The sequence below is a fragment of the Lobosporangium transversale genome (assembly GCF_002105155.1).
Source record: "Lobosporangium transversale strain NRRL 3116 chromosome Unknown BCR41scaffold_32, whole genome shotgun sequence".
NCBI lineage: Eukaryota > Fungi > Mortierellomycota > Mortierellomycetes > Mortierellales > Mortierellaceae > Lobosporangium > Lobosporangium transversale.
The window spans coordinates 231806-258835 of NW_019029010.1; the positions used below are offsets into that span (position 1 = coordinate 231806).

The following is a 27030-nucleotide window of genomic DNA, read 5'->3' on the forward strand; positions in this document are numbered from 1 at the left end:
GTCAACGGAGCGAATGAATTTATTGGACCTGTAGATGGAAATGTTGCCATCGATGTGTGTGAACTCGAGGAGCGTGCCGGTCTTTTGGACGACGGGAACGTGTGTCATAATCTTACACACATACGGCAAGTCTGCCAAAGTTAAGGCCCGAAGAGGTTGCGGGGCTTGGTTCTCGTTTATTAGGTTGCCATTCTCTGTTGTGTGCCGAAAAGGGTTAGTCCAGTACATGTTGATGAAGTCAATCTATTCAGATAATATATAACATTAGTTTTTATTTTTTTATTTTTTTATTTTTTTATTTTTAAGAGTGCTTACCATCTCCAGAGTGCTCTCTGTCAGTAGTCTATGGCTTGCACATGCTACGGGGATGTTGTTTTTCATCGTTGGTGTGCGATCGTACTGCAGACAAGGCCATTCGATCGCATCCAAATCCACAGCCAAGCCTGCTTTCACCTTTATTATGATTGCATCCTCAAAGTAGAGAATACGACAGCAAACACAACAAAAAAATCAGGACTTCGCTGGGCGTGTTCTCGGTATTGCCTCAAGTTATGTTCGATGATGACAGGTAAATGACGGCCTTCAGGCATAATATCCCGAAGGAATGGGGCTTCATCATCCAGCTGCTTTTGAAGCAAACGTTGCTCCTCTGGTCCATCGTATGCCTGTACGTCTGCTGCAGCATCTACACTAAGCAAGGGTTTCGGTAGAGATAAGGTACAATCAGCGGTTTGTACAAAAAAAAAAAAAAAAAAATCTCAGGAGTAACATACATGTCCTCTTCCCACTGTTCATGCTCATCCATGTCATCCAGATTGAAGTCAACCTCTTCGTCGTATAAACTATCATCATAAAAAGTGGAATCGAGAAGCGTTAGAAAAAAAAATAAAAAAATAAAAAAAATTAAAAATAAGCTCGTTGCTGAGCTGGCTCTTGGGCATTAAAAGGTGCTTACTTTTCAACTGTCTCAGAGCTCCATTTATGCCAAAGTTCACTAGGTAGACAATGTAGCAGGAAGTAAGGCTCAAAGACTATTAGTGTTTCCATTTTAATGTCATATGCAGAAGATGAAAAGCCCTGTTGCTGCCACTACTGAAGCTACTTACTCTCCAGCGTTATCAGAGCTCCAACCAAAAGTCCCCGGTGAACTAGATAATTGAATAAAAAAAAAAAAAAAAAAAAAAAAGTGAGTAAGTTGAAGGACAACATAAATAAAGTACAGTGCAGAGTGTCAACAATCATGAAAAAAAGTAATACCATACTCAGAGCGAGGCTCTTCCCAAGGATTGGACGAAGTCTCTTCACTCTCGGAGCCAAAGGAAAGTTCGTGCCCTTCACTAGACCGAGGGAGACGAGGGTCTGACCAAGGACTGTGAACGGGGGATGATGGTGGAAGATCAGACATGGCGATGTTACAAAATGGGCTTACAAAGGTAGAAAAGCAAGATGTTTTCAAAAGAAGGGAAAAGGTAAAGAAACAAGAAGAGTTTCCTATACCTTTTTCTTTTTTCTCTTTCTTTTGAAACAATAAAGGGATATATTTGGTAATAAAAGGTGGCTTTGATAACATAAGCGCTGATGCGTCCATCCTCTGCAGTTGCCGAGCATTAACAGCCTACTCTAACTATTTTTTTTATTAAGAAAAGCGAAGGATTCAAAGGAAAAGATGGTTTAACTGAACAAAAAAAATAAAAATAAAAAAATAAATAAAAAAAGCTTATGACTGATCAAAGCGTCTAAAAGATTTGTGCAAAGATGACCGAACTGATCAAAAAAAACTGATGTCTGATCAAAGCATCCAAAAGATCTGTGCAAAGATGATCGAACTGTTCAAAAATAAAAATAAAAATAAAAATAAAAATAAAAGAAGGGCAGGTTGAATGAGAAGAAAAAAAAAAAATCATATTCTTTCACCTACTTTTTTTTTTACCTACCCTTGACCTCAAACCTCATACCTCCACTACCCACACTGCTCACACACAATGGCCGTTTTCCCCTGTCCAGACTGGTTACGCATTAACGTACGCTGCCCCGACGGTCGACTGGAAGATGGGTCACTTCTCTGCAACATTTCGTTCAACTGTCGTGAGATTAGGGGTTCTCTAAAATACAAATCCAAGCATCAACTCCGAAGGCAATGCGACAGCACCCGGTGGCGCCATTTATCATAACCATGTTGAGGGAGGAGATCTCGGACATGGACATTGAGGTTTGCGGATACTTCAAAGTAGCGACGTACAGTGGCGATCGTGGTACGAACATAAGCTCCCGCCTGATTGTAACCGACGTTAGAGAAGCCATCGATGAAGAACATCCCGCAGACAAAGAGCACGAACTGGTAGAATGCCTCCCCGTAAAGACATTTGACAAACCCGCGAAGGAGGCCTACGTATCGACAACTACCCAGAGACTGGTTGCAGGCTCACAGAAGCGATCGGTAAGAGAAACTCTATATTGCTTATATTAAACTACAGTTAATGGCAAACTTATTAACACCTCTTATGACCTGCTTACTCTATTTAGCCACCACCTCAAATCATCACAAGACAAAGCACGCCACGACAAACGGTAAGCTCCAGCGAAGTATGGGATGACCTTTGGGGCTCGCTCCCTGTGAACTTCCGCGAACCTACATTGGAAAGCACAGATACTATTCCCTGCCATATAAATGGGGACCCGATGCTTGTTCGGCCTCATACTTTGGAACTTTTGCGGTCTCTTCTCCTTGATGTCAACATATCGATACTTGATCCCCAAAATCAGAAGAAGAGAGTGAAAGCCGATGTTGATTCCATTCTAAAAACCCACGAAGCCTTGGCAATAGAAGGAATCCAAGTTATTGAATCTGGTGGCAATAAAGGACTAGAAACAATCACAGGAGCAGTTCTCGTCACGGGACCCAAGAAGATGACAATTACATGTGCTGAAATTTACAGCAGGGATTCAGTTCTAGATTCACATGCAGAATCAAAAAACACTAGTAACAGTAGCTCACCAAATGCAGGACCAACAACCCAATATGGTGCTCGCCTTAAACTTGTCAAGATACCAGACGTATATAATCATAATAAACTTGTGGTTGGAGTTTCTAGTAACACTATCATGCAAAACTGATTCAATAATTCATTCCCTTCCTTTTTTCATTCCTAGAAACCGTATATGCATACACCACTCATACTTTGGTTTAATAAAGCTCCCGTCTTCTTCTACGTCGTAGTTATGCGTTGTGACATTAGCTTGTCTCATTTGGAAAGCTAATGACTTTTTTGTTCATTCAGGTCATTGAATCAGTTTCACATGTGGTCTAAAATGTTGCCCATGTCAACTTTTGGACGTCATTTAATGCAAGTAAAAAAAGGGCTTTTCTCTCTTTCCTTTATGAACACTAGCTTAACTCTCTCTTAACTCTATCTTCACAGAATATGGGACCCACTCCACAAAGGAAAGTCAACGAAGCCAGGAGGTTAATGATGGGAGGCATGTCTACTAGAGAAGCTGCTGCTAGTGTTGGTATATCAATAGCGACGATCACCAGGATCTATGCACATAATAAGGAGTACATGCCAGTCAATAAAGGCGGTCGACCAAGGAAAGTATCTAGAGATACCATGCAGTATCTTAAGGTGGACATGAAACGAGGTACACTCAAGACTGCAGTTGAGGCCACCATACCAGCGGCTGTTTCTGAGACCACCGTTAGACGACGGCTCAAGGAGTTAGGGTTGACAGCAAAGAGGCGTGTACGTATGCCAGCTTTACGTCGACGACATATTAAAGCTCGTTTGCATTTTATCAATAAGTATAAGGAATGAACTCTGGAAGATTGGAAAAAGGTTATTTGGTCAGATGAATCGAAAATAAACCGAATCTGCTCTGATGGCGTGCAGTGGATCTGGGACGACACTCCGGGACACCTCACTCGCAGGTCGGTGCAAGGCACTGTCAAGTTTGAGGTGGTAGCGTTAAAATGTGGTCATGCTTCTCATGGTACGGACCTGGATACATTGCAAAGATTGACAATAATATGGACGCACAACTTTACATCAAACTACTCCAGGAGGATCTACAGATGTCGCTTGATGACTGGGGCCTAACTAAAAGCAATATCGTCTTTCAGCACGACAATGACTCGAAGCACACGGCGAAGATTGTTAGGAAGTATTTAGAGTCAGTACATCTGACAGAAGAGGAAGGTACACTTCTAGAGTGGCCAGCACAATCCCCTGACCTCAACCCTATTGAACACATGTGGGCAGAATTGGATAGGCGGCTCTCTAGATATCCGGAGCGAGCTAAGAGCTGTGATGAACTATGGGAGCGAATATCGGTTGAATGGTACAGGATCCCAGTGGACTTCTGCCGCAAACTCATCATAGGTATTCATAAGAGACTCCAAGCTGTCAGTGATGCCCATGGTTGGAATACTACTTATTGATGTAAGGATATGGCTCAGAAAAGAATAAAGGTCTTTGGCCACCGAATGGGCACATGCAAAACTGAAAAAGTGACCTGCATGAATAAAAAAGTCATTAGCTTTCCAAATGAGACAAGCTAATGTCACAACGCATAACTATGACGTAGAAGAAGACGGGAGCTTTATTAAACCAAAGTAAGAGTGTTGTATGCATATACGGTTTTTAGAAATGAAAACAAGAAATGCACATGGGAATGAATTATTCATTCAGTTTTGCATGATAGTGTATAGCACTCATGTCCAGGATGTCCAGAAACCGTCACTTCCTCTTCCAGGTGTTTGTTGGTGTGGCCCAAAACACCACTCCTTGACCTAAGCCCTCCGGTATTGCATACGGGGCACGTAAAGTCATCATCAACAGGCTTTATCACCTATGAGATAGTCTGACCTGTCGCATCACGAATGTGTATAGTGACTCTGGTAGGATGGGACTCTATCTTATGGCCTTTGAGGCTTTTGGCAGTAGTAAAGGCTTTACCAGGACATTTCTCCCACGAAGGCCACTGTTCATATTCTGATTTTTAAAATAAAAATCATTAACTAAGAAATATCCACAACGTCAACATTAAGCAATCAGATAAACTGACAATGAAGAGTGTGTGGTATGGACGGAAAGTAGTTATGGAGAAGAAGAAATAAAAAAGGAAGATGGGCAGAAAGTGGGTATGGGAATTGGTGTGGGAGTGAGAACGACTTAACATTGCAAAACGTACGAGCACGTTCAGTGGCAAATAATATCAATACAAATGACTGCTTGATGTAGTTTTTTTTTTTCACGTTGCCACGCTCGTCCTTTCATTCTTCAGCTTTGCAAAGCGAAATCCAAAACATGCAAGGAAAGGAAGGAAAAGCAAGGGCGAAGGAAAGAGTGCCCACAGGAAAAAAAAAAAAAAAAAAAAAAAAAGGCAAGCAACGTGCGGATGCGCAACATTCATGGACTAGGAAAGGTCCTTACATCGAAAGAGCCGCAGCACTAGACAACGAAGGGAAAGCGAAACAAGGGAGGAACAAGGCAACGAGAGTAGAGTGTTCTAGGAAATATAAGAAGCTGCCGGAAATGGAGAGACAGAAGGTGGAGAAAGGCAGAGAAGAGAGAGAGCTGAAGAGAGTGCAAATGGAATAAAATGAGAGAACAGTTTAGAAAGATGCGCAGCCCCTGAAATGGATGACGTTGTCACATGAACGTCGTCATCATTTTTTACTGGATGGAGCGAAAAAACCAATGGATTTTGGACAAGAGAGAGGGCAAAGAAAAAAAAAAAGCATACAGATTTTTTCTGTAGGGTGGGTGCGAGGGCTTTTTTTTATGAGTGTACAGATTCTAGTATTTCAGGACTAGTATGACATACTAGTACTGATACTAGAGTTGAGTACTAAAGTTGCAGATTTTAGTATTTGCTTCAGTACATACCGATTTTTTTTGCCATTCTTTGGGAAAGGTGGCCGACTACTATACAATCCCCCTTCCACAGCTGCAAAGTATCCAAACTCACCATCCCTCTTCACGAAACCTGTCGTATAGACCATCTGGTCTCTATGGTTCCTGAGACCGCGGATGTACGTATATAGAGTACTCAGGCACTCTGGGAGCATTGCAGGGATGGAACCCATGAATGCATATTAATATCAATTTCACCCTCGTCCCGAGCGCCCTTTATTTTTGATGAAGTGATACTAGACATTCATAAACAAAGCTAGGAGTTGATATTCATAAATAAATATGCAAGTGATACTAACACAAAAACTGACCCGCACAAAACCCATGATACCATTTTTGTTACTTTGATACGCAGTACTAGTATGCCATACTGGACACTTGATACTAAAATCACAACATACCTCTAGCAAAAAAGGGGCCGGAAAGGTGTTTTGTTTTTCTTTAGGCAGGGAATAAAAAATGAAAATGGTAAATGGGGCTAGATGCACTAAAAGAGTGGAGGCAAGTAAATGGTGGACATAGTGCATCGTGATGACAAAGCTTGATATATGGTGTCTTCTGACTTTTTTCTATTGGTTTTTTCTCATTTGTATGTAATAGGCGGCTGATTTCTGCTAGAAGGGAGCACAGAAAACTGGATCTATCATCACAATGCTCTATGTCCACCATTTACTTGCCCCCACTCTTCTGATAACTATTGTTGTCGTTTTTTTCTCCAGTATCTTTTGGTCAAACTGTGGCTAAAGAAGGTTGTGAGTAGTCTTTTTATTCACTGGATCCAGTTGTGGAGTTATTAACTGATATTAACTGTTAAATTCTTTCCATGTCTTTGAAAATTGATTCAAAAGCAGTACCCGGAGTGGATCTCGATGGATCCGAAGAAGATCGAAGATCATCATTTGGCTCGAGATTGCTTTCCACTGACCCGGATGATGCAAGATATGTTTCAAGTCAAGACCAACAAGAGCCTAAAGCTAAGCTTTATACTTGGGATTACCTTGTTGGAAGTGGAAGAGCCGACTCTCGTGTCGATAACTTGTGGGCTATTGGTGGAGAAGAAGTTGGTCGTGATCTTATGGAACTTCGAGATCGAGTTGTATTAGAGAACGGAGTACTAACAGATCCTCATGAAGAACTGTAAGTAAAGCTCTGAACAATGGAAAATAACTCTAGTGAGTGAAAATCGATGTCCAACCGACAGTCTTTTTCTTTTCTTCTCTATTCTTTAATAAGCAGTGAACTTTATGGCTAACGGAGACGACGAAGGAAGTCTTACGTCCATTATCGGAACAGGCGCCCCTTTACTGTTCCACCCTTTTTTTTCCCACCCTTCGTAGTTTTACTTCTTTTTTCTTTTCGCATCGAAAGAAAGATGTAGAACAGAGATAGCCATAGTTGAGATTTTATTTTTCTTTATTTACATGCCTTTAGTTGGATTCGCGAGCGGGAGATAAAGAAAGAGAGCTTACAGCAAAGGGTCGCCGTTCTAGTTGGATAATGCAGTAGTAAAGGCCTACATGCAGTTTTTGAAATAAGTTTCTTTGTATTTACATGATATAAAACCGTTTTTTTTTTTTTTTTTTTTTTTTTGCTACATATGTTATCATAGCCTTCCGGGAGTCATTTCTTCTTTTTCAGCGAAACAAAAACCCATATTTTGGGTTGAAAGATCCACAGACTATAGAGATTGAGCAACTTTGGAGCGGTACGCTTGCAGGAGCGTGCACAGGAGGGATCCTTGCAACATTAGCACGTAGGATTAAGATAAACTTATGAATGGAATACAGATAGTACAAAAAAAAAAAAAAAAAAAAAAAAGGTTTCTTTGGTATTAAAATACTTAAGTTTTTCTCACACACATCATAATAAGCTTTTTTATTTTTTACTTTTTTTTTTTAGGTGGATGCAAGGCAGTACCATCGGGGACCATTATGTTTGGAGTGATGGCGTTGAGTGGTCAATGGATCTGGTCAAAGACAAACCGATATCGACAGAAGAAGGTTTTGGCGAACATACCTCAGATAGAACAAAGTGAGACATATCAAACGATTGCTGCTTCTGCTGCAAAGGCAACGACAGGCGCGCTACGGCGTCGGGATGGTGTAGGGGCTGGACTGTTGAAGGTGCTACTGATGTTGATGAATATGAAGCAAAGCGCCGACAGAAACTAGAGTTGATTGAACAAGAACAGAAGATGTTGCAAGAAGAGGTGTTGAGACGGAAGAGAATAGTAATGGAAAAGGCAATTCAGGAGAAGACAGTATGACATTGATAATGAGCCCTTTTATATATAATAAACCATTTTTCCTATTCATTATAACCGAAAGTAGTTTATGGAGTCAAATTCACTGTGAACTTGGTCTCAGAAATGAATGAACTGACCTTCACAAAAGAAGTATTTTAAAATATGAAACTTAAAGTCACAAATATCGGCGCACATGACATCAACTTTATGCTGATTTGTCCTCTATTTGACAGTATTCAAGAGATGTCAGGGTGTCATAATATCGTTTGAATTTCTTCAAGTTCGTGTTTTGCATATATTTTATCCATCCTTATTAGAAAAGGGGAAAGGGGAAGAGGCTTCAGTTTTTCGGCTTGTGCCTTCACTTCCACCGAGAACGGCTAGCGTCTTTTGCTAATACTTTTTTTGGTCATGGTGTTTATATAATTGTCTGAATAAAGAGTGAAGACGTAATTTGGTTATTGGTATCATGTGCGCCAATATATGATGTGACTTTAAATTTCACCATCATTTTTGGGACCAATTTTAGCTTTCGACTATAAAAGTTAAAAATTAAAATCTTGACTCTTCTCACTTGTTCCACTTTGATCAGCGAATGGTCTACAGAGGACGACCTATTCGCATTGTCTTAGGTGCCATGGACATATGTGTGTGTGACCTTCTTTTATTTAGAAATCCGACGAAAATCAAAACAAAAACTAAATAAAAGACTACCTAACTCTGAAGACAATGCTCCTCATCTTCTTGAGAGCGCAACATGGGAGGGAAAGGGAGGGACATATGTCCATGGCACCTAAGACAATGCGAATAGGTCGTCCTCTGTAGACCATTCGCTGATCATTGTCTACGGTGCCATGTCCATATGTGTCTTCAGAGGGACCCCAGAGTGGAAAGAGAAATGTTGTTCGAAGTAGTACTTGAGAGACGATAGTGCTTCTCGAACACTTTGGGAGAGGACCAGTTGCCCTGGACCATAATGTCCGCGATTGGTACGCCTGAGATGGCCGCTAATGTTGAACCTAGTGCTCGTAACTTGGGTGCTTTAGAGCCTTCGGGTATCATTCGTGCAGTGATACGGTTCATGTGTCCGGCTATTGTTGTCGACGTAGCTGGCTTAGCATGATCTTTGATAAAGCGGATCAAAGGTGTGTACTCACGAGTGGGATCTTTGGGATGGGGAACACGAAGTGCAGGTCCAGTGAGGCGAGATTGATATGCTGTGTAAGTCTTCACTGGACAGAGTGCTGGGTCTGGATGACCGCCAATCGTGATATACTTGATGATGCGTTGGTCGTTGCGTTTTTCTTTGGGGAAAACCACTGCCAGTTGAAGCCTGTCTCGTACTATTCCGGAGAGTTGCATGTCTGTGCAACGGATATCGTCAGGCCGCATGAATCCGCAAACGCCTAATAACCAGCAGAGTTTCTGCGTCAAGATCATCATATCCATGGTCAAGTTATCGCCCAAGCTCCGAAAGAATTGGATGACAGGAGTAATGTCGTGCTCCTCTTGGCGTGTGTGATGAATTGTCTCCACCCTTCCCGCTCTAATAAACTGTTGGTAGAGTGGATCGTTTGTGATGACCTTTGGGTCCGCAAAGAGGGCTAAAATGGCTGACTTCATGTTCATCACTGTGGTCCATGCAAGATTGCGTGTTGCCATGGTCTGATACAACCAGTTGATGATGGGGACAGTGGGATTGATCCCTTCTTCAAACGTGCCTTCGTCCAACCACGATAGAAATTCTTTCTGCGCTGGTAAATATCGTTGTAGGGTTTGTAAGGCAGCCCTGTTGCCTAAAATGAAGCTTTGGACTCCTTCGGATAGTCCTGCAGTGCTCAAAGCCGCCCGTTTAGACGCCAAGCCGAGAGTTGCCAGAGGGGATTGCGGTCTAAAATATTCTTTGCGCTTCCTGGTGGGGGCTTGACTGCTTTCCTGGGTATCCGGATGGGTGGATGTATGGCCATCTGTTTCACTGTTGGGAACCAAGGGGCTGACGGCCAAAAGGGAGTTATCAGTGTCGCTGTGACTCTCTCTAGGCGTATTTTCTGCAGGATCAGAGGAATAAGGTTCCACGGTGGGCAAAGATAAATGTTGCCCAGTGTCTTCCAGGGAAGTCGAAGTGCGTCGAAGTCGATCGCTTGAGGATGAGGTTTCCAGGATACAAACCGAGGAATCTGTCTGTTGATGTGAGAGGCGAACATGTCTACGCTGTGCGGTCCCCAAATTTGATCCAGTTGTTGAAAGAACTGAGGATCCAGAGACCACTCCAGTTGTTCTTGCAGGCGTCGAGATGGTGCATCGGCTGGATTGAATGTCGAGGGTACATAGGTGGTGGTCATTCTGGTCCCTGTCTGAAGGCAGTGACGCCAGATTCTGTCCGCAACTTGCATCAAGACTGGAGAACGTGTTCCACCGAACTTGTTGACATAGGCAATGGTGGTCGTGTTGTCGCAAATCAGGTTGATCATGCGTCCTTGTACCTGAGGAAGAGTGATGGCATGAAATACAGTCTGAAGCTCCTTCCAATTGATGTGTTGAGAGCGTTCCTGAGGTGTCCATACACCGTACCATGTGCGTTGACCGATCACAATGCCCCATCCTGTGTCCGAAGCATCCGTGAACACATCCAACTCCGTTGGAGACTGAATCCAAGACGTGCCGTTCCATTCCTTGAGATGATGAATCCACCAGAGAAGGTCTTCGTTGGCCGCTCGGGACATCGAAACATGATCGGTCCATGATGCTCCTCGAATGCGAGTGGCATTGTTCTTTAGTTGCATGAGATTTCGCGTCATGACGCGGGCTGGAAAGACTGCAGCTGTTGTTGCCATGGCTTTCCCTATAAATGAAGTTAAATTGCGAAGGGTAGTATATCCCTTCTTGAGAATCTTTGACGCTTCGCGTCGCAGGTCTCGTACCTTTTTATCGGCACGGCTAGGGTCATCTTGCGAGTATCGAGGCTGAAACCCAAATGATCCAGTCTCTGGGAAGGTTCCAGGGATGATTTGGCTCTGTTCACTAGGAATCCCAACGACTCCAATTTCTCCATGACCATCTTGGTGTGTAGTATTGACTTCTCCTGTGATGTCGCCATCACAATGGGGTCGTCGAGGTATGCCGACACCCGTATGCCTTTCCTCCGTGCCCATCGAAGAACTGGACGTAGAACTTTGGTGAATACTAGAGGAGACAGTGATAGTCCGAATGGGAGCGTTCGGAATTGATAGAGTCTCCCTTGCCAATGGAATTGAAGGTACCGACGGCAGGTCGGTGACACTAAGACGTGTAGAAAGGCATCCTTGAGGTCGATCGAAGTCAGATAGTCCTTCCTCTGCATCATCTTGCAGACTGCCTGAACCGTCTCCATCTTGAATGAAATGCTTTCTACGAACTGATTTAACGGCCGAAGATTGAGGACTGGACGAAGGTCCCCCGTCTTCTTGGGAATCGTGAATATCTGGCTCCGAAATCCTGGTTCCGAAGCGTATTCTATCGCTTTCTTTGCTAAAAGTGAAAGGACCTCTGTCTCGATCGCGCTCTTTTCCGCTACGGATAAAGGCCGTCTTGACATCTCCTTTGAGTTTGTGATTGGTGGAGGAGAGCGGAAGGGAATATGAAAACCTTCTCCAATCACTGAGTGGACCCATGCGTCGTCCGTTAGAAGCGTCCAGGCCCGTTGGAATAAGTGTAGTCGTCCTCCTACTGGGTGTTCTGTGGGCGGCCGCGTCCCCTGCCACGGGCGCCCCTGGTAAAATATTGTCCTTGATATCCTTGGGTTGGGTATCCTTGCGCTGTACCAGGTAAGGCAGGTACCATTGTTTGAGACTGAGGCGGTGCGAATTGGAGAGCTGGTTGCTGCTGCTGGGTGAATTGTTGCTGGTACTGTTGTTGGTAGGCTGGTTGTGGTTGCCAGCCAAACCCGCCGCTCCTGAAACCGCCAAACTGTGAGCGCCCTTTGTTGCGCTGTCTCGAGCTATCTTTCGATTGCTTGAACCCCATAGCTTCTTTAGTCAAGTCAGACTCCTTGTTCTTGGCTGAAAATTGTTCAGTGGTGATGAGTGGTGTTGGGCCATCTCTTGATTTTGTCTTGATAGAACGAGATCTGAGGAAACGGTCCTGTCGTTCATCAGAAATTGAATACGCCACATCTGCGATTTGCGATCGCATAACCTGAAGGAACTCCATGATGTCGTCTTTAGTGTCATCATCTGTCTGAGAAGCAAAGACAGTGGCTGCAAAAGTGTCGATGGGGCGGGTAATGCGTGCCAAATGTTCCTGGATAGACTGTAGAGTCTTGTCCATCTGTTGTGCCTCTGAAGCGTTGGAAGGCCAAGGTAAGTCTGAAACGGGGGGAGCTTTGTAGCTCTGTAGTGCATTCTTGGGGAAATTGGCTCTATCGAGAGTGAGATTGTGTATGTCCTCTTTTGGACGGGAATAGAAATTTTCCCCTGAAATTGAGGGCATTGCTGCCAGCAAGAAATTGTTTGGGACAATTTCCTTTGAAGGAGAGGACTCGATGATAAAGGGGTTGCTTGTGTTACCTGCTGTAACAGCCTCCAATTGAGCTTGGAGGGCTGCCATTTGAGAACGCAGCTCGTGAATGGAATCAATTTCATTGTCGGAAAGGTGAATGTCGCTCATAGGAAACAACAAAAAAAATCTCTAACTCGCTATGGATGTGTTCCGAATGAGCGACGAAAAAGAAGATGAGGAGCATTGTCTTCAGAGTTAGGTAGTCTTTTATTTAGTTTTTGTTTTGATTTTCGTCGGATTTCTAAATAAAAGAAGGTCACACACATATGGACATGGCACCGTAGACAATATCACTCGTTAGTGGAACTTCTAAAGTATGCCAGTGGATGTGTTCCGGAAGGGCGAAAGAAAATAGATGCTGATCAATCTTTGTGGCACCATAGTTTTGTAGCAAAAAAAAAAAAAAAAAAAAAAAAATTGTTTATTTTTATTTAGTGACTATGGATTTTCGGCGAATTAATAAAGAAAAGAAGTGACACATTATAGGTCGGCTCCCGCTGTGATAATACTTTTAGTAGAGGTCCGAGCAAATCAACGAAATACACTGGTGAAGATGGGAATGAGAAATGAGAATTAATGTCGAAATCAGCAATTCATTGATGGTAATTAATCCGGCACTTTACTACTTTACTACATATTGTATTTCATTTAATATTTGTCTCATTTCATATATATTGCATTTTATTTGTTTTCTCCTGGTAATGGGGAATTGCATAGATGGGTCACAGTGGTTTTTCAGGAGAAGATAATAAAAGATTGCGTGGTACACTCTGGCCATCTTTAACATCAGACACCATCTTGAGGGCTTTTTTGCGATCTAGTTGAGTTCTTATTGAATTTTGATGTCTTGCTGTTTTGTATTGTTTCATCAGGTTTAGAACGGCAGCCTTTGAGAAAAATTAAGGAAACTGAATGAGAACCATAAAAAAAAAAGGAAAAAAAAAAAAAAAAAAAAAAATATCACTTTACCCGAAAACATAGCATGCTGTAAATGGCATCCATGCTTTGTGACAGCATATCAACTGACGACTCCAATCTTGTGGCCTTGTATTTAAATATGCGAGTGACGTTGACACCACTAAGACCCCAGGCCAGCCAAATCTGTTGTATTACAGGACCTAGAAATTGATTGATAAGAGGAAATGATAAGAGAAAAGTAAAAGGGGAAAAAAACGATATTGCAAAAACACTTACCACCAATTACAAGACCTGGGACCACTGCCTTTCTCATCATATTCATGGAGCCAACCTCCCTTGTGCGATTCACTAGAATGTCATGGAGCTGTCGCGGGAGCTTCGAAGTACTCTCCACAATGTATTTATCGCCTGTTATATCCCATGCTTTAGCTGATTCAACAACAGCCCAGTCCATCTTAGGTTCGTTAAAAGAGCGCCAAAACATGTCGCCTCTTTTTCCCATCTGCTTCTTTGTTGGCTTCTTCTCGTTGCTGGAGTATCGCCCAGCGTTCTTTCGAGCTGTTGACTCTATTCCAGCTAACTCGCCTGGTAGCATATAGCAGTGTGGGACACCTTGTGTAAGATGATCAAGAATCCCCCAAGCGTTCTCCTGCCACCAACGTTCAGGGAGCAGCGACCCAATTGTGAATGGTGATGGGTCCTGAGACTCGTAAATGAATAGCCTGGAAAGAAAAGAACATGTTACAAATGTCATCCCCAATTAACAAATAAAAGCAAAGGACTAGAGTTCATCAACACACCAGATTATTTACCAGTTAAGTAAGCACTTATAAATTAACTGACTCTCAACATCAACAGGTCGCTGTGATAGCTCAGAGTTTAGTTCGTCAAGATCATTTATATTGTCGAATTTGCTTAGATACTCATATGCCTCGGTAGGTATGGATTCGATATCTGGCGACATTTCACAAATTTCCTTCCAATCATCCAACAGGAACTTTCCTTCTATCCATGGATCGTCAATATCAATCATGAATGAATGCACTGGACTTAAGACAATTGTTAAAGTCAAAAGAAAAAGCAAGATTGAATAAGTGCCAAAACAAGGCATGAAAGTGCAGGTTGAATGCAAAGAGTAACGCAGGACAGGCAGGATAGTGAACTCACTTTGAAACCACACACTCCATTCCAGCTTTATATAGTTCATCTTCGACTACAGTCCCTGAGCGCAAGACCCATTTTGGACCAAGCATGTTGAAACGGCGCTCAAAAGCTTCTTTTATGGCAGTATCGAATATCTACAAATAAATGTGACGAAGTTTAGTCCATGTACAACAAAGTAAGCTTAGCTAGATTTTCATTTCTCACTTACCCAATTTTTATTGGTCCTCCTCTTCTTCTGTGCAGGTGATAATTCCTCGTGTTGGCCTCGTTTCATTACTTCATCATCGCCTTCAAGACTCACGTAACCATCTACTTCGACGTCATCATCGTCACTTATAAAAGCCTGACATAAAATATGAGCATAAGTAAGAAATCACAAGATTCTACATGTTTCGTTAGTTTTAATAACCTTTTAGTACCTGTTCCTGTTGGAAACTCTGATGGCTTTGGCCTGCGTTCCAAAGAAAAAAAAATCAGCTTATGATCCATGTATAAATGTAATAATAATAATAATAATAATAATACCATTATTATCAGGAGAACTGAGGGTCATGACATTCGCTATCCCAGTAAATGTCGAACGTGGCGGGGTGGTTGGGAGTGGGTCCTGATGTGTTGCCACTAATTAAGAGATGAGTGAGATGCATTAGTGCAAAAATAATAATAATAATATCGTATCTGATAGTGATGCACATTTGTGCCCAGAGGACATGAGCATGAGTGTAACTGCATCAGGATACCAAATACAAAAGCTACTATAAGTTGCAGGATTACAAAATGTACCTTCTGGTTCACTTGGCTCAAGCTGTGACAAGTTTCGTTTGAAGGATCTTTCCACATAAGGTTCTGCTGTCTCAGCAAGTGAGCCTGCTGTCCTCATTGCTGAGAGATGTGTACGACGATCTAACCAGAATTTGTGTCCTTTATTTTTTTTCCAGTGTTCGAATTCATCCGCAAGCGCTTTCTTCTCAGCTCCTGATAGATTGTTGGATCTCGATTCTATCAGCAATATGTAACGTCGATGTGCCGTTGGTTTGTCGCACAATTCAAATCTGTCGAAAAAAGCTTCCGCTGACTTGTTCACAGCTGAATCGATCCATGACAACTCCAATTGCAGATTGGTCTCCGCCTCGGACATTGTAGAGGTAGCTATATTGCAGTCAAAATGAATGCTTCAGATATAGTACATGGCACCAAAACATAGTCTAAGACCCAGCTATTGTCCAGTAGACTCCGAATGCAACAAGCGCACAGTGCCAAGAGAAAGTTTTCAACTTTGGGTCGATGCCACAAGCAACCAGCAGTAGGCACCAAGGAAGAAAACAAAACAAGTGACTGGTGTGGTTTCAAACTGAATGCATCTGCGATAAAACGTCGCAGGGCATAGAGCGTTGACATCAGAAAGTCTACTACATGCCAACAAGCGCACAGTGCCAAGAGAAAGTTTTCAACTTTGGGTCGATGCCACAAGCAACCAGCAGTAGGCACCAAGGAAGAAAACAAAACAAGTGACTGGTGTGGTTTCAAACTGAATGCATCTGCGATAAAACATCACATGACATAGAGCGTTGAACATGCACAGCTTACAAGCACAGACAAAGAAATGTATCATCTTTCTGGGAGGCTCACAATATCGACTTACTTGATTAGGGGAAGTGCACTCTGAATATAGGAATGAAGCAAAGTGAGATGGATAATGCAAGAGGTCTGAATAGTGGAGAGAGAGAGAGAGAGAGAGAGAGAGAGAGAGAGAGAGAGAGAGAGAGAGAGAGAGAGAGAATAGATGCGCAGAGAGGGAAGGGAAAAAAGAATACGAAGTGTGAATGGAAGTGTAAATAAACAAGTCATGCACTACTTAATCATTCAATTAAATAAATTGAACAAAATTACCTTGGATTAAACGCGTAAACGATCCGTAGCAGAGAGAGTGGGAAACGAAACGTAGAGGGGTAAATGAGAGGAAGCGATTGAAAGAAGGAGCGAGTGAAGAGAGTGGAAGAACGACGACGATTGAACTGGTGAATCAAGATCAAGAGTGGAAGATGATAAAAAAAAAAAGATTAAGTGCCGTGCGTGCAAATAAGAGACAGTAACGAGTGATGTGTGAGGAAAACAAGAGAAAGAATGATATTATATACAAGTGATTATGATTGATTGTGTTGAGCGGTAATTCAGTTACTGTGAGGGGGTAGATTGAGTATATGAGTGGATGGATGGAAAAGGTGAAGACAAAAGCAAAATGATGACGTAAATTTGCCCCGTACGTAACAGGCGATGTACGTGTTAATCAAAAAAAATAAATAATATTCTTTACACCCTTTTATTCCTATGGTTTTTTTTTTTTTTTCTCTCTCTTCTCTCTCTCCTCCAACATCATCTTCCAAACCATCTACTCGCTCTTCTTCATCACAATAACATTGGTACCTCCACTCTCCACATTTAATAACCAGATCACTGCCTATAACACCTAAATCAATTTATAAGCGTGCAATTACATCAGATGACAAGAAATTAAGCTATTTTGCATTCTCGACGGCAATTCAACTGCGTTTAAAGTCACAATTGCACTAGATTACGATGTAGATGATCTCAAAAAGGCCATCAAGAAGGAGAAGTCAAAGACTTTAAGTGACATAGACGCAAGCGACCTCATCCTCTGGCGTATCGCTATCCCTTCTTCCCCGGCAAGAACAATTAGACTCAACAATTGAACGAGCGATGACACGAAGAACATGCTACCACAGAAACTGGAAGAGTCGGATGACCTCGTCTCGGACAAATTCGAGGCTATTCCTCAAAAAAAAACGATTCACGTCATTGCCCAACTATCAGCAGCGGCGGCATCAGGTATAACGCGATCATATGCTTATTTCATTTACTATTTATTTATTTTTCTGACCATTAACATCCATTTTTTTTATATATATAGCAGGAGCCATAAATGTGCCTTCTACTACCCATTTTACAACGCCTATTAGTTGACCCTCTTCTTCATCTAGTAAGTTCCCTTTTGAACTTCATTTATACTTAATATTTTATTTTATTGTGTTTTGTATTCTAACAGTTGAGTTTTTTTTTTTTTTTTTTGTATATAGCAATATTCGTTCAACACGATCAGATTTATGCTACTCTGAAGCAAATCATCACCATCTCGCAAAAGAAACACAACACTCACAAGGTGGATGAAGCTATGATCGAACAGAGTCAAAAGGAAACATTCGGTCGCTTTTTTAAGTCCATTTTGCCGTATGGCCACACAGCAGAGGACATCAACTTGGCAATGTTTGGAAAGATAATTGATATGGAGCCAACAATCTCATCCGATAATCATAAAATTTTGCTTGACATTGTTAAAGAAGACGCTAACAAATCAACCGATCACTGTGTCGTGGCAATGATTGGTCGATCAGGGTCAGGAAAAACAGCCACCATTGTTGATCTGGCGAAACATCACTTTGTCGTATATGTCGTTTGCTCTGACCCACACTCACGCAAGCCACCTGGATTTCAAGATCCAAATTTTGACAAACTAGCAAAAGAAGCAAACGATTTTCACTGCACGCAATATGAAAAAGCTCTGGAGTCATTTGATCAAGTACTATCAAAAGACAACAATCTGAAAAATCTTATTGACGATCGTATCAACTTGGAATTCCTCACTCGATTATTGTTCCTACTAATGCTCTTCAGTATCAAAAGTGACCTTTCGCCAGAACAATTCTTCCGTGAACAGACTAATGAAGGAATTTCAACCATTGGAGAATTAGTTGAAGCACTTCGTGTCTATGACGTTATTACAATACGAGCAATGTTTCAGCAGGTTTAGGATATGGTTAAAGAAAGGATTGGCGATCGAGAACTTGCAATTGCATTAGATGAGGCACACATTGCAGACGAATGCATTCTAAAAGGTCAACTCATTGCACCTTCGGCTACAATTAAAAACGAGAATGACTTAATGGACAGCAAATTAATGGTGAAAGCCAAATATCGCCGTGGCTTTCATACGCCCTTATGCTCCTCAATTTCCAGAATGCATGCGACTTTGATTGTTCTTGGAACATCTCTGTCGCTTGGCAATGCCGACCATGTTTAAATTTCCCATCAAATAAACTATCACTACTTTAATATCTTACCTATGCTCATGTTGCATGACTTTTGATATGGTCTTTTAAACGTTTTAGTTCTTTTTTTCGAGTTGTCGTGCAGCCGTATCACCTGCTTAATTTGAAACAAGTGTACTTATTTTGGCAGACCTTGTGTTCACATGGTTTTTTTTTACTAAATTTGGCATAATGATAACCTTATTTTCGTCCCTGCATGGATCTTTTTTCAGAGGGACACTGGGCAGTGGCCAAAAAATCTTTTTCTGCTTGCGTGTAAACAATATCAGATTTTTTTTTCTTTTTTGGTCAGTCCTTCTGCATGATTGCTTTCCTTAAAACTGCTATAATCAGATTGTTAGCACTCATCTTGGTCCTAAGAATAAAGGAGAACGATAGAGGATTGTTACATGGTCGTTTTTAGCACCTTTACTTTACACTTTAGTTTCTATCGATTTTTAGTTTTTCAAATTTTCCGCCTTTTATATTTTCAACACTAGTGTGCCTAGAACTTGTGTTGGTATATATCAATATTTCAAATAGGCTCTACATCCTGAACAGAACCAAGCTACAAGTGTCTTATTTTTATATACAAATATAATGTGAGCTCATATTGACATGTATCCAAACTAAAAAGTAAACGTTTATGGATTACAAAGCTCAGAATCAGATTTAGATCTACAAAGAACAGACCATTTTGCAATGGGATGTAAAAAGACGTGTAGATTTAAAAGGGTGTGTAGGTGCAAAAGGAGGCGTAGGCGGAAAAAGGGCTGTTGAAGTCATTTACAACTTAACAGCCGATTTAGCCTAAATTGGTATTTGGGCCTGCCTGAACAGGCAATGGCCCGAAGCTACCATCCGTTGGATTATGGCTGAACGCCTCTAAGTCAGAATCCGTGCTAGAACGCGACGATTACCGCCTTTTCCGATTTTTAGTTGAATACGAATAGAGCTTCGGCTCCTGAATCATGCTACGCGGGGTTATCTTGTGGAGCGGAAAGGCTTCATGAGGTTCCTACTAATGTCAATTTCAAATATTGGAAGAGATAAATCCATTGCAGACGACTTTTATTGAACGAGGTATTGTAAGCTGTAGAGTAGCCTTGTTGCTACGATCAGCTGAGATTAAGTCCATTGTACTACAGATTTGTTTGAAAGGACAACATCTCCTCTTCTTTTTTGTTTTATTTTTTTTTCCTTTACGATACTTAAGGGATGTGCTTTATTAAAAAGTTAGACTTTGTGGTTTCTAAACTTATTATCGCTTCCGTCACACTGTCTGCTGCATGTGTGATGTCTGTCTCCATTTTTTTATGGCTGTGACTAAAAATGGAAGGATAGCGAGGGGATATGGCAAGAATAAAAAGTTTGAGAATAGTGAGAGTATTAATATGAAGTGAATTTTGTGTTCATCAGATTAAAAAAGGTTTGTTATTCATTTTGCTCCGCAGGCCTCTTTTTTTATCGTTGATTTTTTGTCAAGTGTTTTCTCCACAATATCTTGAATATTTGAGACAACTTTCCCAAGGTTATTGCTTCTAATCGTGTCGCACAGCGTGTTCGCAAGCTTCATGAGAAGGTTTGATGCTTTGAAATTCCCAATCAGTTTCAATTTTTTTTCATCTTTCGGGATTAAATGCAACAGGTCCCCAATAATCTCCTGAGTTTTCAGCGCGTCGCTACTTTTCTCGTAACGGAGGAGTTCCTCCAGTTTTTTCTTTTTGATTGATCTTGATCTCGACCGTGAAATCTCATTGAATATTTCTGCTGCGGCTTTCGTCCCTGTTTGCGCGGACTTGGCTGAATAGTAACTCCATAAGCTGAAAACTTTAACTGGGGTGCACTCCCAGTTATTGAAGGGGTAGAAAATTGCAGCACAACTTTCGTAAGTTTCCTTCCTGTGAAACTTTGATTTTAGTTGTCGTAAAGACAGTTGGTTATGCTCCCAGTCATTTCTTCCCCAAATGATTGCTTGAGGAGATCGCCTCGCAGAGAAGTTGTTTGCTCCAGCACAAATTGTCCCTGATGTCAGTTCGATAGACCCGGTGATAAGAGCGTTCCACTGTAAGGTCCCAATGATTAACTTGACAACATTATCGTGGTTAACTGTTGTGACTTCCTTAACATCTAATATCGGCTTCGCCAATGAAGTTGAATGGGGGTCATCGGCCGGATCTCTGCCATATATTTCAACTTTCAGGATAAGAATAATTTGGGGCTCAGTCTGAATTAGGGCCCCGGCAAGGTTTCGGGCAATATTGTACTTGAATTCCCTAAAGCTTTGAAGAAAAAATGAAACCTCCAAAAGCATGTAGTCCTTGATAACAAGAAGCTCTCCGCATCTGTTCGATGACAATAATGATTCTAGATCTCCAAACTCGGCATAGACCTGTATCTTTGGTTGCTTGATCGGCTTTAGATCATTTATTGGGCTTGATGCTGCCCTTTTGGCAGCTTTAGGAGTCAGGAGTGCAAGGGATGTTGTCCCATTTTCGTGTGTAGCCTTATATGGCATAAGCACTGAGATATGCCAGGATCATAATAAGTAACGAGAACGAAAGAAAGATGTCTTTATTATGATCCAGGGATCTTCGTTAAATAAAAAGGGTAAAAATCTTAGCTATAGTAAAAACCCATATAAATGACTGCTAATCGCAACAAGCACTTTCAATATTACATCGGAAAAATCTGCGTTTCGAATGGTGAGACCAAGTTCCTTTCTAGGTTCCTTCAGGCTCGGGCGTTGTTGTTGTCGTATTTCTCATTATCCACTGAGGCCTTCTCAAATTCGGAATGGTCATCACCATAGTGCTTGTCTAATTCTTGCGCCGTTTTAAAAGATACTCCGCATATAAAGCACTGATTGTTCGTGCCTTCAGTGCAACTCGCATTCGTAAGATGACTATCTGTGTGCTTAATAATTCCTTGTCCGGGTCTAATGCCACCTTCTTTACAAACGGGGCAAGTAAAATCGCAATTCACAGGTCCCAAATCAACACGGGTGACATTCCCAAACGCATCAGCAACACTAACAAGAACCTTGCCAGGATGGGCATCTCGTTTGTGATTTCTCAACTGTGATACACTATTAAATTCCTCATGGCAGGTTACACATTGGATGGAGTTTGATGACTTTGACATTTAATGTACCTACAAAATAAAAACAAAAGCCATGATTTAAATACAGGAAAGCAAAATAAAATCAATTAAAAAAAGAGCGTGGTATGAAGTGGTGTGAACTAAAAAAAAAAAAAAAAAAAAAAAATGGTGTGAAGTGGTGTGAAAGTGATGTGAACTGAAAAAAAAAAGGGTGAGAAAGTGGTGTGAACAAAAAGAGCAGGCGGATCCAAATAAAAAAAAAAAAAGAGAGAGGGCGGATCCAAAATAAAAAAAAAAAAAAAAAAAAAAAAAAGAGGATCCAAAATAAAAAACGAGGGAGCGGGCTCTGGATCAAAATAAAAACAGAAAAGAGCGGGTTCAAGAAAAAAAAAAAAACAGAAATTGCAACAAAGGACAGGGCAAAAAAGACAGCAACGGACAGGGGAAAAAAATACGAAGAGGGCGTGACAAGACAAGAGGATGTGACGAGAAGCTTTGCAACTTGGGAATCACATGCAAAAAATAAAAAAAAAAAAAAAGAAGCGTGTAGTTGAGAGTAAAAAACGATCGCATTGATTTTAGTATCAGGTGTCTAGTATGGCATACTAGTACTGCGTACCAAAATAACGGAAATTTAGTATGACATACTCGTACTGCGTACCAAAATAACAAAAACAATCCCGCCTCCACAGCTGCAAAGTATCCAAACTCACCATCCCTCTTCACAAAACCTGTCGTATAGACCATCTGGTCTCTATGGTTCCTGAGAACGCGGATGTACGTATATGCAGTACTCAGGCACTCTGAGAGCATTGCAGGGATGGATCCCATGAATTCATATTAATATCAAATCCACCCTCGTCCCGAGCGCTCTTTTTTCTGATGAAGTGATACTAGACGCAGTATGAGTATGTTATACTAAACTTTCGTTAATTTGGTACGCAGTACGAGTATACCATACTGGACACTTGATACTAAAGTCAATACGATCTTTTTATATCTGTATGGATTCGATAACATACCTCTAGCAAAAAAGGGGCCGGAAAGGTGTTTTGTTTTTCTTTAGGCAGGGAATAAAAAATGAAAATAGTAAATGGGGCTAGATGCGCTAAAAGAGTGGAGGCAAGTAAACGGTGAACATAGTGCATCGTGATGGTATAGTTTGATATATGGTGTCTGCTGATTTTTTCCTACTGATTTTTTCCTTCCTTTGTATGTAATAGGCGGCTGATTTCTGCTAGTAGGATCCAATCCGCCTATGAGTTTGTGGGAAAAAATCAGTAAAAATTAATTAGTAAAAAATCAATCAGGAAAAAAAAGTATCAGCAAACACCATATATCAAGCTATATCATCACGATGCACCATGTACACCATTTACTTGCCACCTCCACTCTTTTAGTGCATCTAGCAGTACTAACCATTTTCATTTTTTATTCCCTGCCTACAAAAATGCAAAACACCTTTCCGGCCCCTTTTTGCTAGAGGTATGTTATCGAATCCATACATACATAAAAGGATCGTATTGATTTTAGTATCAAGTGCCCAGTATGGCATACCAGTACTACGTACCAAAGTAACAAAAATGGTATCATGAAAGAAGATTTAATATCACTTTCTATGGGTTTTGTGCGGGTCAGTTTTTGTGTTAGTATTACTTGCATATTTATTTATGAATGTCAATCTTTGTCTATGAATGTCTAGTATCACTTCATCAGAAAAAAGAGCGCTCGGGACGAGGGTGAAATTGATATTAATATGCATTGGTTCCATCCCTGCAATGCTCCCAGAGTGCCTGAGTACTCTATATACGTACATCCGCGTTCTCAGGAACCATAGAGACCAGATGGTCTATACGACAGGTTTTGTGAAGAGGGATGGTGAGTTTGGATACTTTGCAGCTGTGGAAGCGGGATTGTTTTTGTTATTTTGGTACGCAGTACGAGTATGTCATACTAAATCTATATATTAAAGCAGGTAGAAAAATTAGGTGACTGCGAAATTATGTGACAACTTTTGGAGCATCATAAATGAACAAAACATAAATAAGCAACAGCTTGGAGCATTCACTCATCCATGGGTAAGCAAGAATCTGTGGGTGGCAAGAGTCTCATTTAATTGGAGAATGGGGCATCCAGTGTAGAGTGATTGGATTTCGGTTGTTTTTTTACGGATAGAGTCAAAATGTGATTCGCTGTCCCTTAATTAAATTTATTTTGCCCATGTGACACGACCCTTATTTTGAAACTTTAAATCAGCATGCAAAAAAAGTATCGCTTCGCGTCTACGATGCACTGTAGATTTAAATAAACCTGTTCGCTTTGTTTTACAATCTTAATCCCTCAACGCACCTATATTTCTGAATCCTTGCTTTCATTTTCCTCAGACCTTTGTTTTTATTGCTTTCGTCTATTTTATCTGCTAAAAAAAAAAAATGCCTGCCAAACGTTTTACACGTTCGTCGTCGTTGGCTGCCACACGTTCCACACGTTCGTCATCAGCTGCACCTCCCAGAAGCCAGTTGCCTACCAAGTGCCCTCGCTCTATTTATGGTGACTCGAACCACTCGAAAGCCGTTCCTCCGTCGGACAGCTCCACTTCAGGCGTACGATGCATCATCCGAGCACGACGATCTCGACGGGCTGTACCACGTATCATCCGAGCACAGCCTGTGGAGGTAAGAGAGGAGTTACCAGGCCGGCAAGCAGAGGATGTGGAGAATGAAGAGAAGCTATATGACATGATATACGACTCCATTGACGAGTGCGCCCTATTTGAACTCCTTGAACAAGAGAGAGAAGGGGAAAAAAAAGAACAGGAAGAAAGAAGACGTAAAGAAGAGGCAATGAGAGCTGAGCTTGCAGTCAGGCTTGGCTGTGTTGTTTGCATGAACACAGGTTGTTCTTCTCAGAGCAGCTGTGTTTGTCCTACTCAAGAAGACTATAACTTAGAGCTCTCCCGGTCGCAGGAAACATTGGTCCCTTCGGCTACACCAAACTTATACCATCAAGTTGCTTCTAAGTACATGTCCAAATAATGAAGGGTGAGCTCCATTTTGATGTTTCGATATGTAATCCTTAGCAATGCATTTTTTTTTTCAATCCTAAATTGCCATTTCTTTTGCAATGTTATCTTTAGTGACCCCATGCAGAATCGAACCGAGCCTGTGATGACTCGCAGACGAAGCATTAGCCTTGATGGCCCAGGTGAAAGCGAAAGACCTGAGCGAAGACGAAGGTGAGCTACTCTTGGTTCACATTTTATTGAATTTATAAACTACCACGTATTGCGTTTCTAATCTAACATCATTATCATTGCTCTCTAGGCTACAGTCACCCTGTCGGCCTGTGCAACGGCAGTGCAGTATATGCAGTCGCCCAGGACATAACCGAAACACATGCCCCGATAAAGAGTAAGTCCGACCTCCCCTTATTATTATTTTAGTGTAAAAAAATATTGTGATAAGTGAAAAAGTGAAAAAGCCCATATAAAATATTAATAAAAATTTGTGATTCTATATTCCAATAGTATGGATACTATCCCCACCGCTAGAAGGAGGTTCCAACAAGAATTAATCTCAGGCCCCAATATCGAGCGCCATAGACACCGCTTAGAGCAGATGGTCCGGTGCCCTTATTGCAATGCTATCATGTTCCTTGAAGAACGAGTGAAAAACACCAAGCACCGACCAGAATTTTCCTTGTGCTGCGGCAGAGGTCAAGTCAAAATCCCTCATCTGGAGGGTATTCCGCGCCGCTTTTTAGAGGTCTTTGGTGGCCAAGACGCGAGAAGCAAAGCCATTCGAAATAATGCACGGCAATACAACTGTGCTCTGTCCTTTACGTCGATGAAAGTAAACCATGACAGGAGCCTTGCAAACAGCCAACAAGGCGTGTACACTTTCCGTATTATCGGAGGTATCGCTCACCTGATTGGCCCTCTGAGCCCGTCTGAAGGTGTAGATCCTCAGTTTTTACAGATCCACAGCCATATTCATGACCCTGAAGAGCAGGCCAAAATTCGCAATGGGTACTTTGAAGGTTCTCTCGACAGCAGTTTGTTAATTGAGCTACAACAGCTTCTCGAACGACATCACCCGATGGCCCGTTTACTCAAGAACATTAAAGAGCGTGTCAATGGTCAAGATACTCAGTTAAGGGTCGTCATCCGTGCTGAGTCCCAACGTGACCTAAGGAGCCAAGGACGGAGACAATATGGTCCCCCTTCGTCCTCTGAAATCGCTGTTTTGATGCCTGGTGATGATAGCCAAGTTTCAAGAAGGGATATAGTTATTGAATACAAAGGGGGCGGTTTACAGCAGATCAGCGAGACTCATCCGTCATACAACAGCCTTCACTACGTTCTCTTGCATCCGAATGGTGAGTGTGGGTGGACATACGGCAAGTATAAGAAGGAAAGCGGGTCAGAGCTAGGGTCTGAAAGGTCTCTTGGAGAAAGCGATGGTGAGGATGTTGAGGATGACCAGATGGAACCTCATGAGAGCCGGACGAAAAAAACCCGAGAGTTCGTCAGCCAAAGGGAGTTCTATGCATATAGACTGCAAATCCGCCCAATGAGCTCAACAGATCAACGATCCTGCATTTGGATGATTCCACGTTTGGCTCACCAATATATTGTCGACCAATATTACAAGTTGGAAACTTCTCGGCTCCTATATATCAGTATGAATCAAGCTAAGCTCAAAGCGGATGCATATATCGGCATAGTAGATGCAATTGACCTCAATCTCAGGCCAGAGAATATTGGAAAGCGGATTATCTTACCATCTTCCTTTGTTGGAGGCCCCAGATTTATGCAACAGTTGTTCCAAGATGCCATTGCCATGGTTCGGAAGTTTGGCAAGCCAGATCTCTTCATCACCTTCACATGTAATCCCCAGTGGCCAGAGATCCAGGAGGCTCTTTATGAAGGCCAAACAGCAGCTGATTGGCCTGACCTTTGCGTACGAGTATTTAATCTCAAAAAGAAGGCTCTAGAGGATGACCTCTTCAAGAAAGATGTCCTAGGGAAAGTTATTGCTTACAATTGGGT

The 27030-nt window shown here is 41.7% G+C and overlaps 6 protein-coding genes across 6 annotated transcripts; 2 read left to right on the forward strand and 4 right to left on the reverse strand.

The window, feature by feature from the left end:
• Positions 1 to 6735: 6735 nt before the first annotated feature.
• Positions 6736 to 8083, forward strand: BCR41DRAFT_398554 (hypothetical protein; the record flags this gene model as incomplete). The annotated part of the gene is made up of 4 exons (XM_022028971.1): positions 6736 to 7049; positions 7344 to 7395; positions 7551 to 7665; positions 7812 to 8083. The coding sequence occupies 4 exons, from the start codon at positions 6736 to 6738 to the stop codon at positions 8081 to 8083; spliced, it is 753 nt and encodes a 250-aa protein (XP_021879103.1).
• Positions 8084 to 13334: 5251 nt separating this feature from the next.
• BCR41DRAFT_132534 (hypothetical protein) lies at positions 13335 to 14814 on the reverse strand. The gene is made up of 4 exons (XM_022019493.1): positions 14779 to 14814; positions 13888 to 14616; positions 13663 to 13811; positions 13335 to 13543 (listed from the first exon to the last, which is right to left on the reverse strand). Exons 2-4 carry the CDS (start codon positions 14363 to 14365, stop codon positions 13523 to 13525), a joined length of 648 nt encoding a protein of 215 aa, XP_021879104.1. The 5' UTR covers positions 14366 to 14616; positions 14779 to 14814; the 3' UTR covers positions 13335 to 13522.
• A 225-nt stretch (positions 14815 to 15039) lies between these two features.
• BCR41DRAFT_132578 (hypothetical protein) lies at positions 15040 to 16067 on the reverse strand. The gene is made up of 3 exons (XM_022019494.1): positions 15559 to 16067; positions 15185 to 15396; positions 15040 to 15118 (listed from the first exon to the last, which is right to left on the reverse strand). The coding sequence occupies exons 1-2, from the start codon at positions 15911 to 15913 to the stop codon at positions 15254 to 15256; spliced, it is 498 nt and encodes a 165-aa protein (XP_021879105.1). The 5' UTR covers positions 15914 to 16067; the 3' UTR covers positions 15040 to 15118; positions 15185 to 15253.
• Positions 16068 to 17730: 1663 nt separating this feature from the next.
• Positions 17731 to 18657, forward strand: BCR41DRAFT_132586 (hypothetical protein). Its single transcript, XM_022019495.1, has 2 exons — positions 17731 to 17773; positions 17871 to 18657. The coding sequence occupies exon 2, from the start codon at positions 17966 to 17968 to the stop codon at positions 18599 to 18601; it is 636 nt and encodes a 211-aa protein (XP_021879106.1). The 5' UTR covers positions 17731 to 17773; positions 17871 to 17965; the 3' UTR covers positions 18602 to 18657.
• A 1659-nt stretch (positions 18658 to 20316) lies between these two features.
• Positions 20317 to 21396, reverse strand: BCR41DRAFT_398558 (hypothetical protein; the record flags this gene model as incomplete). Its single annotated transcript, XM_022028972.1, has 1 exon — positions 20317 to 21396. The coding sequence occupies one exon, from the start codon at positions 21394 to 21396 to the stop codon at positions 20317 to 20319; it is 1080 nt and encodes a 359-aa protein (XP_021879107.1).
• A 215-nt stretch (positions 21397 to 21611) lies between these two features.
• On the reverse strand, positions 21612 to 22811 carry BCR41DRAFT_398559 (hypothetical protein; the record flags this gene model as incomplete). The annotated part of the gene is made up of 2 exons (XM_022028973.1): positions 21612 to 21956; positions 22629 to 22811. 2 exons carry the CDS (start codon positions 22809 to 22811, stop codon positions 21612 to 21614), a joined length of 528 nt encoding a protein of 175 aa, XP_021879108.1.
• Positions 22812 to 27030: the final 4219 nt, after the last annotated feature.

Bases quoted from the DNA above. Each gene is read 5' to 3' on its own strand.
- BCR41DRAFT_132586 (XM_022019495.1), top strand. From the start codon at position 17,966: ATGATCGAACAGAGTCAAAAGGAAACATTCGGTCGCTTTTTTAAGTCC.
- BCR41DRAFT_132578 (XM_022019494.1), bottom strand. From the start codon at position 15,913: ATGTCCGAGGCGGAGACCAATCTGCAATTGGAGTTGTCATGGATCGAT. The intron at 15,397-15,558 runs GTACATTTTGTA...TCTCTTAATTAG, and splicing joins TGAGCCAAGTGAACCAGAAG to TGGCAACACATCAGGACCCA.
- BCR41DRAFT_132534 (XM_022019493.1), bottom strand. From the start codon at position 14,365: ATGACATTTGTAACATGTTCTTTTCTTTCCAGGCTATTCATTTACGAG. The intron at 13,812-13,887 runs GTAAGTGTTTTT...ATCAATTTCTAG, and splicing joins CCCAGGTCTTGTAATTGGTG to GTCCTGTAATACAACAGATT. The intron at 13,544-13,662 runs GTAAAGTGATAT...AATACAAAACAG, and splicing joins ACAGCATGCTATGTTTTCGG to CAAGACATCAAAATTCAATA.